Raw genomic sequence first — 11,491 nt, forward strand, 5'->3', positions numbered from 1 at the left:
TTCCACTCTGTAGATCCTTGATCTGTGCTAGAACCTCTGTCAGTTTTGCTAAGAGCTCATTTTAGACCTGATTCTGTTCTGTAAGTGTGATGGCAGCTGGACGTATCTGCCTCAATGTCATTAAATCCCCTGTTGTCCTTCTACACTGAGAGGCAGTGTTTGTCATCCAACAGAAAACTCTGCAGTTTTATGCTCCACAGATTAGGACAGTGCTTCCTGTACCACACACAGGCTGAGTGTGTTTGTTGTTAGCTGTGGTTCCAGAGTGCACCTAATGTAGCAAAGTGCTGAGTGAGGGTTTGGTTTGTCCTGCACAAAACACAATGTTAAAACAGAGTCATCAGCTACATCACAGCACTCACACTTAAACCTGTTGCTCTGTATAATTACAGTGTACTTAATAGGAGTTTAGTTTGGCTTTGAATTATTAACAAGTCAATAAAAACAATTTCCAGATATTTCAAAGCAAAACAACTCTACGTTCATGACAAATTTCATGGGATTTGAATCTGCAAATTGTGTAAAACATAATTTAAACGTATTAAAATCACTGGGGCTGCACAGTGGCTTGGTGGTTAGCACTTTCACCTTGCAGCTAGAAGATCCGTGCCTCGTGTCCCGGGATCTTTCTGCATGGAGCTGCATGTTCTCCCTGTGCATTCGTGGGTTTTCTGTGGGTACTCCAGCTTTCTTCCACAGTGCAAAAATATGCTGAGGTTAATGGTAAGTCTAAATTGTCCGTAGATATGAACATGAGAGCGCTTGTCTCCATGTGTAGCCCTGTGATAGACTAGTGACGTGTCCAGGGTGTCCCCTGCCTTCACCCTAAGTCAGCTGGGATAGACTCCAGCCCCCCACGACCCCTAATGAGGATTAAGTGGTGTATAGATGATGGATGTATGGATGGATGGATCAAAATCACTTCCTCCTCCCTGTCTCCTGTACAGATGATTGAGGGCAGCTCAATGAAAAGCTACGACTCCATTCAGAAGCTCATGAATGAGACGAGTCACCTGAAACAGGCCATGAGTCCCGCCGACAGGCTCCGCCTCTTCCCAACGCTGCACCGCCTCAACTCCAGCAAGAGGGCGCCGCAGCAGACCGCCAAGATCTCTTCACTGCCAGAGGAAGCCGAGGACGACGTCCACGACACTCGACTCTAACTGAACCAGCTACACACGATCACACACACACACACACACACACACACACACACACGCACACACACCTGCATGGACAAAACGGGGGTTTGATCCAGTGCTTTGATACTGAGGATTGGCCAGAATAAGCAGAGACATCATCTCAGTTATTATGTTTTATGCAATGCTAGAAGAACTTAATTTATACTTAATCAGAATCCTAAATGACAAAAATTAAATGTGCAAGGAAAACAAGTTTTTACCCGCATTATCTATTATATTGACATGAAAGTACACAAACTTGATTTCTAATAAAACGACACACTTTGATTAATTTACCCTGATATACACTACCATTCAGAAGTTATCCTTATTTTTGAAAGAAAAGCAGTGGTTTTTTTTTTTTTTTCAATAAAGATAACATTAAATGAATCAGAAATACAGTCTAGACATTGTTAATGTGGTACATGAGCAAGCTGGAAACGGCTGGTTTTTAATGGAATGTCTACATAGAGGTACAGAGGAACATTTCCAGCAACCATCACTCCTGTGTTCTAATGCTACATTGTGTTAGCTAATGGTGTTGAAAGGCTAATTGATGATTAGAAAACCCTTGTGCAATTATGCTAGCACATGAATAAAGGTGCAAGTTTTCATGGAAAACATGAAATTGCATGGGTGACCCCAAACTTTTGAACAATAGTACATACACTATATGTGTACTATAGATATGGAACTGAACATCTAAAGACACAAGCCCACATGACACACACCAAACACATGCAATACCAAGAAAAGCACTGAGAGAGCGCAGTACTCAGCCAAGACTGTTCATTCCCTGACCTCGCGCTGAACACAGGTAGCAGATGGTGGGAATTGATGAGACTCGGAAACACCCCCACAATTTAATTAATTGTTCCTTGAATGATTCCCAATAAGTCAACAGTGGTGGATTTTTAGTAGGATCGCAATCGTGATCATTAGCAGGCAGCTGAGGTAGCATTCACTTGTTGTCATAGTTACAGTGATGCCGTGCCGTCACGCTGTGCCGCTATCTCAATGGGAAATCCTTAATAAATCCGTGGATCCAGACTATAATCTGCATCACTGCCAAAATATAATCAATTGGTCCTTGTGTCATTTCTGACCTTCCCTGAAAATTTTGTCCAAATCTGTTGATCCGTTATTGAGTAATGTTGCTAACAGACAGACAAACCAACACCGATCGTCACATAACTCCACCAAGGCTAGTAATAATGTAACAGTACTAAACAAGTAATAAACGATAAAGCTGTGTGTTTTATAGCTTCCGTATCGCTGTGTATGGAGTCTAGTTTCCAAGGAACAAATTAGTGTCAACTGAATTCCAAATTTCAAAGCAAAAGTCCACAAATCAGTTGGGGATGCTGCTGTCTTGATGTCCGTCTTTATGGACATTTTATGGTTTCTGTTGACATTTTGAAAGCTAAATTCAACACAGAAATTATTTAATGTCAGCAGAGGAATTTGAGGCATCTGATGGGATTCACCAGATGATTGAATGAACAGAAGATTTCTACTTGTTCAGAAATGTGACACTGAAAAACAGCGTGTTATTTACTCGAACATAATAAACACTTATTTTGTCTCAAAAGGTCACAAATAACAGGGAAATGCACAGATATCTGTCAAATAAGGGAACAGATTCATTGCCTTTACTATACACAGTAAAGTCTACTTACTGTCATACATAACCTCCCTCCAGAGGCCATTCTGAGCCAGGAAAAGCCACCATAATTTGAATTCTCTTTGGTGGGTGTATTGTATTGAAATCTCTTGTGAATATTTGCCTCAGTGTCTTTGGTTGGTCAGTCTGACCCCACACTGCTGTCAACACACACACATCCATCAGGAACAGTGACGCTGTCGGCTTACGCTAATAACGAGCGATGACTCAAACACCCTTATTTTTCTATGTGTATGCACTTTAGAGACACCCTGAGGTACTCATCAGCCTTCAACACTCAAGTTATTAAATGCTGCACTAAAATTTTCCATCGAATCCTCTGTGAAATGAAGTGTAAATGACAAATTCTAGTTTCAACTTTCATTTTCCAGCCTCTGTTTTTTGAAGAATTCTAGACAATAGTCAGTAATTCATCCAAAAAAAAGTTTTCTATGTGAAATAAAGTATATTTTTTCAGAGTGACTGCTGTACAAACGCAAAACAAGCATTTAGCATTTCTGTGTTTATCATTTAATAAATTGTATCTGTTCTTGCCTCTGAAACTGGGAACCATAACGTCATTATTTTTTTCTTCTTTGGCTGAGGGAAGAGCCTGTCGCTCCTTTCAAACTGAATAATAGTTTTGTAATGCAGAGAATGAGGTACCGTGGAGAAATGCCTTGATATGTTAACTGTGACAACAGATTTTTTACAGTGTAAATTAAGAACAGAACTGTTTCTTACTCATAGGAAAGGGACTTGGATGTCCCAAAAAAAAGTGTATAAATGTATTTGTTCAATCAGCTATATTTCCAGTAAAACTTAAGATTTTGACTATTCTGTGTGGTTTTGTCATTTTTGTTTCAAGGAAAATGTTGTCTTTGTTTAGTTATTTGTAGCTTGATCCGGCATACTGATTCTAACAAACCTTTTCTTTACCAAACTCTATATGGCCAACAGTATGTAGTCGTCTGAACATTACATTAATATGTGACTCAAACTGAGCATGAATCTGCTGCTCTGACAGCCCTCTGCTTTCAGGCTTCTCTTCACATTTTGGAGCCTTTCTGAAAAGACCTGCTTCTATTCAGCCACAAGAGCATCAGTGAGGTTGGATACTGATGTTGGCAACCAGGTCTGTGCCCCAGTGCATCCCAAAGACAACTGATCGGCTTAAGATCAGGGTTCTGTGGTGGCCAGTCAAGCACTTGCACACATTTTTAAGAAAATAAAAAATTCTTTATGGAGCTTCCCACAAATTTGGAATATTGTTATCATCTAAAACAGGGATGTCAAACTTAGTTCAGGGGCCAGATACAGCCCAATTTGATCTCAAGTGGGCTGGACCAGGAAAATCAGAGCATAATAACCTATAAATAACCACAACTCCACATTTTTCCCTTTAAGTGCAAAAATTCTGAAAATGATCACATTTAATGAACTATATTCCTACAAAACATTATGAACATCCTGAATGTTCTTAATAAGTGCAATTTCAACAATATTACAATAACTTTATTAATCCCCGAAAGGAAATTCAATTGTCTGGGGTCTCATCTATTTACTTTAGAGTTAAATACTCTAATTACTGATGGTAAGAAGGATTTTCTGAATCTTTCTGTCCTGCAGTGCAGGGATAGGAGCCGTCCACCACCGATGTTTTGTTGTTCATTGAGGCAGATATGAAGTGGATGATCCATGTTTGTCAGAATGGCCTCCATCTTGCTCAGTGCACGTCTCTCCACCTCATCCTCCAATGAGTTCAATCTGATTCCAACCACAGAGCCAGCTTTTTTAACCAGTTTGTTCAGACGCCTTGCATCCTTGTTTTTTTATACTGCCTTATTATGCCTCAGTTTAGCATTTTCACATCACAGGTTACAGATCGCAGTGTGTCTACAAAGGCACAAAACATTTAGTCACAGGTATCTGGAACTTAACGATATAGTATTTTACTTTATGATCAAAACTACTTGTCAAATTATTTTAAATAAATTTACAATTTGCAGTTGATGTCTTCTCTGTAATTTTTGCACTTTGCAAAGTCATCCTATGGGCCGGACTGGACTCTCTGGTGGACCAGTTTTGGCCCACGAGCCGCATGTTTGGCACCCTGGGTCTCAAATGTTTTAAGATTTATCTCAGCACACATTAAGCAGCCCACTGCATGAAAACTAGACCAAAGTTTACAAGAGTATCTGTATCCGTTTGGACATGCTGTAGAGAACATCAACAAGAGCTAAGAAAGTTATTTTTGCACTCGTGAATGACTTTTACTCCATATAAATACTGCAACTGCAATTAACCCATTCATTGAAACAAGTTCCAGAGTGGTACCAGAACACAGCTGCCACCACCTGTAGTTTGTGTTTGGTTTGCTGGAGTTGCCAAGAAGATATGCGGTTGGACAACCTTTCAACTTTTATTCAGAATGTTTTTTGTATTTTCATCTGCTAAGAGTCAATCATATTGTGAGCCTTGTTGCCTAAAAATGTGGTTTGGCAGACTGAACATTAACGGCTAAAACCTGAGCATCAGACCAATAATAGATTTGAATGTAAAATATGTGCGTGAGGTAGCATCAACTATGAAACCCCCTAAAGGCCATAGTTCCTGTGTTGGGTAAACATAAAAAACAAGAGTAAAAAGCAACAGAAAAGGCCAATGGGGGGTTTTAACAGTGCCATTTTAATGTTTGTGCTTGAAAGACAATTCATTAAACCTCAAACAGCTATCGCACAGATCAAAATCAAAGGTTGACTAAAATCTCTCCTGTACATATGTATAGATATATTTATATATATATAAACAATGTCCGCTGCAAAAAAACAAATAATCGTGTCCTTAAGAATTAAAACATACACAGTAATAATGGAAAGCATGAAAGAAAAGTGAATTACACTGTAGGGCTCAGCTGGGGTTCAATTGAACATGAGTCGGGGGAAATGATGGGCATTTAAAGTATTTATTATGGCTTACAGTGGACAGAGGACATCTGTGTTTATACAGTTCTATTACTTATTGCCACGTCTCCTTCGCTTTGAAACAAGTGAAGGGTTCAGAACAAAACTCTTCTTACAAACACTATGTACAAGATTCTTTTTTTTCAGCAGTTTTGCTTTAAGGTTTAATCACTGTACAAGCGTCATACCACATACACCAATCTATAGAGCATTTAAACGTACTAATTCTTATTTACAAATATATTTGGTAAAACCCTGATTAATTTCAACAGTATTTAAACCAACCTTGCAACTATCTGAAGATAAAACACTTGAATATCTCAAAATACTTAATAGCAAAAACAACAAATGAACAAAAATAAAAACCTGCTTGTTTCTTTCTTTGATCCAAAAACACTCTTCAGTGGCCTTATACCAGTAGGAGTAGCACAGTATTTCACTTTAAGTACACAAAAACACTGCGCCAGGACTGTTTGAGGCAGTTTCCACCAGTTAAATACTTTATATGTCAACTCTTATTTCAGTAAATTCTTACACTGCATCTTGTCCAATGAATACTATCCCATAATATGCAGGTTGATGCACTGGAATTAAGGCAACAGTAGAATAACCTGCTGCATTACCTTCTGTTGCTTTTCCCACATAACCCTCTTTTTACGGCCGAGCAATCACATAATTCAAATACTGTAATAGAATAAAACTATGGTCCCCAAGTACACAACTGTAGTACAGTGTAACAAGTACGGATAACAAGTACAAATACTAAGAGTCAAAGGTCGTCAGGTACCTAGTCTTTACATCATGGAGGGAGGTTCACAGCGGAATCATGGGGAGGAGGAGGGCAAAACATGTCTATTTGTTGTTGTTGTTTTCATGCAGGTCTCTGTGGAGGATCCAGATGTCCTCGTGTGATTGGTTGTTGTCGATGTTGTTGCGGTGGTAGTTGTTGTTGTTGCTGCTGCTGCTGGATGGAGCCTGCTTTGTTCTGCTGCTGCTGCTGCTGTTGGTGTTTCTGCTGCGGTTGGGGGGCGTCTGGATGCGGCTGGGGCTGCTGCTGCTGTTATTGTTGCTGCTGGTGGCGGCGGGGGAGGCTCGTGTCTGCTGCCCTCTACTGCTGGGGACCGGAAGCTGGGATTTGGTGCGAGGGCCGGAACGTCGATCGCTGCTCTGAACGGCCACCTGGTTGGAGCTACAGCTGGACTTACTGACGGCGGTCTGCGGAAGGAGACTTAGTTAAACTTGTTAGCATTCTAACCCTAAAACAAAGTCCACAGGATTCATTCTCTGAGGACCATAAATGTCTGTACACAGTTTCATGGCACCGACTGCAACAGTTGTGAAGAAATTTCAGTCTGGAAGTGGTTGCTATCCCTCGAGGCATGTTGCTAGTGTAACTAAAAACAAATTAGCTTTGGTACCAAATGCTTGAACTATAAACGCTGGTGGTGCTGAGATAATGTGCCACACATCTTTGAACATTTTCCTGCAGGCTTTTCACTAAATCTACCAAAGCAATGATTCCACAAGTTGGTGTGCCGCAAGTGCATCCTTACAGTTAAACCCGCAGTAATCATATATTGTAAATATTATTCCAACTGAACAGTCAATTATGTGTTAGAAGTTTTCCACATACTCTCACATACAGTTCAAATATAAGTCTCCAGTTCATGGTTTGGTAATTGTCAAACTCAGCCTTGTGTTTCTGTGTAGGTCACTGTTCTTGTAGCTTCTTATGTCAGACTGTGTCTTTGCCATCACTACACTGGATTCTATCCTATTCTCGTTTATAGTCTTATCTGTCCTATCATTTTTTGCTGCTCGGACCACAAACATCTTTCCACACAGATTAAATGTAGTTTGTTTAAATGCTGAGCTACCAGTTGCTTCTATTTACACTCTTTTTGTCCCCTTTTCTCACCATCTGCGGTCGCTGCTGGACTGTGGTTTCCTGCTCGGCCTTTTGAGGAGGCAGCGCTTCACTTGGAGAGCTGGAGAACAGGATCAAGTCGTCTTTGGCCTGAGAAATCTGTGGGAGATAGACGAGAGTAGAAGTTAGGCAGCAGAGAAAACCTGGACAGAAGATGAGTAACAAGCTTAATTCTTATGTGGATCATTTAAGGACAAATCTGCAAAAAAAAACACTTAGTGTTTGTCTTTTCATAACAAAACATAACATTTATTGAATATTTTCACATTAGTCATCAGAGGTCACTGGAGGCTTTAAAAGATTTACCTGACCCTTATTTCCTCTCATTTTTTAGAATACCTAAAGCAGGCTTCCATATTGGCATGTCTTCTACATCATCTTACGAGCACAAGAGCTCATTAAAGATAAATGCTAGTAATTCTCATGCCAGTGCAAAGCACCAGACACACTCAGGGCCTCTATATTTAGAAAGATGACAGCGAGCGATGAATTGAAGAGCCAGGAGTGAGTCAAAACATGCGACCTAAAAGCCGACTGTTTGGAAATGTCAGTGTAATTAAGACCTGAGTGTCTTCTGCTGACGTGTTTTTATGTATTTTGGTGAGTGGCAGACACACAGTGGTAAACGGAGGTCCTTCTTCATGTGTTTTTCTTCGGTAAGGCGTGTTGCTGAATCTGCATTAATGTGCTGTATTCAATGTATTCAATAATCATGATAGAAGAACTGGTCGTAGCAAACACCAGCATTACATTATACAGATTAGTGTGTCTGAATGTACAGATAGCTGTAAAGCTGGAGAATAATATTAAATCTGTATCCTGATAAATTGTTGGACTGTATGTCTGTAATACATTTAACTGTTTTTGTGCAACACATCCAAAAACAACGGAATTGTTGGTTTCTGTGGTCAAAGTTTAGTCTTTAGTGCTGTTGCACAGTTATAGGGTAAAATTTACAATCAAGTTTAGGTTAGTCTTTAGCATTTTGTTGTGATGGTTTAACAGTGATTTCACCAAGTTTCAACGCATTTTCTTTTATCATTGTTACGGCCACAGGTGATTGTGTGCCGCCTTGTTGCTGGGGTGGATTGGTTTTGGAGATGGCATGTGTAGGCCCAGCTGTGGCTGGTTTGAGAGCCTCTCCAGAACCCTGGCTGCCAGTCATCTCAGCTGATGAGTCTGGAGCTGAAGACCTGCTCTCCAGCCTTTGTTCTCCCCGCCTCCCAACCTGTCTGATTGGACCACCACTCAGTTCCCTCCACCTTCATCCAACCAGCCACAGCCATCATTACACCTGGAGAGGATAAATCCTGCAACCAAACTCTCAGTCGGGACGGCTGGGGTTTAGTGTGACCAGTTTGCCCTGGAGCCTCTTGTGTCTGTGTTTCCTCTGTTCTGTAGCCATTGAAGGGTGGCTACTCGGAGGTCAAGCTTCTGTCAGCAGCCCACTAACTAAGTGAGAAGCTACTTGTGTGTGTGTTCCGTAGCCACTGAGTGGTGGTGATTCGTGTCTTGTGTTTCGTTGGAAATGTGTGTCTTAAGGCACCAGTTTTATTTAGTTAATTATGTGCACTGGACACATTTGTATTGTATTAGTTTCTGTTGTTTGTGGTGGTTGTTTCTACTGTGGCTAAGTTTGGATAAGGACTTTAGTTGTTTTGTTTTTGTTGAGCTAGTTTAAAAACTCTGTTAGCCTTTGTTGGTTTTATTTTGTTCTTTAATTTAGCAGCATCCACCATCTTGTTTTTCTATGTTTGATCACTTTAATGTTAAATTTGTCACTGAGCAATAAATTGCTTTACCTAAACCAATGACAACTGGTTGTTTTTGTTACATAATTATAAAATGGCAGATATATATCTGAACTTTACAAATCTTGAATCTGTCATTCACTGTCTGTTATACGCTCAAACTGGATGGTCTGCCTTGTCCTTTTATAAAGTTATTCTTGAGTTTTAATAGAATATCTACATAGGAGTACAGAGGAACATTTCCAGCAACCATCACTCCTGTGTTCTAATGCTACATTGTGTTAGCTAATGGTGTTGAAAAGCTAATTGATGATTAGAAAACCCTTGTGCAGTTATGTTAGCACATGAATAAAAGTGTGAGTTTTCATGGAAAACATGAAATTGCCCAGGTGTCCCCAAACTTTTGAACAGTAGTGTATGTGGATAAGACTGTAACCTGTTTTGCTGCCCTCTGTCTAGGCCGGGACCCCCATGTAAATAACTGTTAAAGAGACATTTCCTGGTTGAATAGAGGTTAAATAAAAATGACACTACCTTGCTGATGTCTGGCTCTGACTTGCTCGAGCACATGGTCTGCAGTTCTCTGATCAAATCTGTCTCATCGTCAGAGAAAACAGACAGACCAGCAGGCTCCCTGAAAAAAACAGAGAATTAAATGAAAATGTACTTTCAATGCATGTAACATCACATCTCATTAATCCAGCTATGGAACATGTTTATCATCACAGTATGCCTGCTAGTGTTTTGTCTGTTGTGTTTGACTAAACCAAATACAAACGTCATCTCTGTAGTCCTGCAGTACCAGTGCGCCACTGCGGAGCCATGCTAATATATGCTAATGCTGCTAGCAGTGCAGCATATTATTAATAATAATCAATATACAGAACACCAACCTCTGGACTTTGCCGTTGGTGATGAAATTGACGTCAGTGCTAGACAGCGAGCCTGTAATCACAAACACGTTCATCAATACAATGTGAAAGTAAAGGCTCAGTTCACTCTCACTCAAATCACAACAACAGGTTTTCACACTTGCAGTGTGATAGTTTTGGTTTTACTTGTAAAGCTTGTGACTTAAAGAGGTTTCTGCATCCTCTCCAGTGGAAGGTGAAGGGAACTTTCTTTCCTGTATTCACAGCAATGGTCTGTTACAGCTCTGTGTATTTACACTATCAGTCTCCACTATTCCTCAGGATTACACAGAACTTTATGTGAAGAGTTTTCATTTGAAACAAATTGCTTTCAAGGCGAAACTAGTGCAATCTACAGTGAGGTGTGTGGATGACCCTGTTGGGACATTGTGTGCTTACAGCAATAATCAGCTCACATCGAGCCTCTTGAACAGTGCCGCCTTGTGGAGTCTGCTGACACTTGACCTTACTACTTCATTTGTTCATTGTGTAGCAGAGTGTACTGGAGCATTCAGTCCTCACCTTGTAAAGACAAGAATTATCATGTACTCAAGTCTAGTTGACCATGTGCTCATCCGTCACTGGTTAATAATTACAGTGGATTAAACTAATTCTGTCTGCAGTCTGGATACATCATTAATTACAAGGCATTGCTGAACAGACTGCATTATAGGTAAATAGTTCTACATTTCAAACCCTGCTGAAGTGCAAGTCTGGAAACATTATTATCTAAATATACTTAACGTATTTAAGTGAAATTACTCTGTTTTATTATTGTTTAAATCTTAAAACCGATGCATCTATGTGTCTAACATTTTGTTAAATGAACACAGGGTAAATTTAAAAGTAGATGATTAAAGAGATAAAAGAACAACTAAAATAACTAATTGCTGCTTTTTTTGAAGGATTGAACAATTTTATTTCTTGGTTCATTAAAAAAACATTTAAATGTCTGAGTATTTTAGACTGGATGTCTTTTGACGCAAGGTCACATGGAGCCACCACAACTATATACTAGAAAACTACAGCTAAATCTTTTAAATGCCCTTAATTTTAAAAGCTTAATGTATTTTTGCAGTAAAACAGATTCCATAA

General features: G+C 39.8%; 2 protein-coding genes across 3 annotated transcripts in view; one reads left to right on the plus strand and one right to left on the minus strand.

The window, feature by feature from the left end:
- cftr (CF transmembrane conductance regulator) overlaps positions 1 to 3,681 on the plus strand; it is a 50,303-nt gene extending 46,622 nt beyond the window's left edge. The window contains exon 27 of the mRNA XM_055009311.1: positions 948 to 3,681. Within this exon, the coding sequence (XP_054865286.1) occupies positions 948 to 1,163 (216 nt within the window). The 3' untranslated portion in view covers positions 1,164 to 3,681. The remainder of the gene's footprint in view (positions 1 to 947) is intronic.
- A 1,830-nt stretch (positions 3,682 to 5,511) lies between these two features.
- Positions 5,512 to 11,491, minus strand: part of cttnbp2 (cortactin binding protein 2) — a 100,058-nt gene continuing 94,078 nt past the window's right edge. Inside the window, exons 20-23 of one of the 2 annotated variants that reach the window (XM_023272802.3) lie at positions 10,379 to 10,430; positions 10,020 to 10,119; positions 7,726 to 7,833; positions 5,512 to 7,022 (exon numbers count right to left, since the gene is read on the minus strand). In XM_023272802.3, the coding sequence (XP_023128570.2) occupies positions 6,660 to 7,022; positions 7,726 to 7,833; positions 10,020 to 10,119; positions 10,379 to 10,430 (623 nt within the window). In that variant the 3' untranslated portion in view covers positions 5,512 to 6,659. Of the gene's footprint in view, positions 7,023 to 7,725; positions 7,834 to 10,019; positions 10,120 to 10,378; positions 10,431 to 11,491 lie in introns of those variants that run through there. The other variant, XR_004847534.2, reaches the window with a different exon arrangement.

The sequence above is a fragment of the Amphiprion ocellaris genome, chromosome 3 (assembly GCF_022539595.1).
Source record: "Amphiprion ocellaris isolate individual 3 ecotype Okinawa chromosome 3, ASM2253959v1, whole genome shotgun sequence".
Taxonomy (NCBI): domain Eukaryota; kingdom Metazoa; phylum Chordata; class Actinopteri; family Pomacentridae; genus Amphiprion; species Amphiprion ocellaris.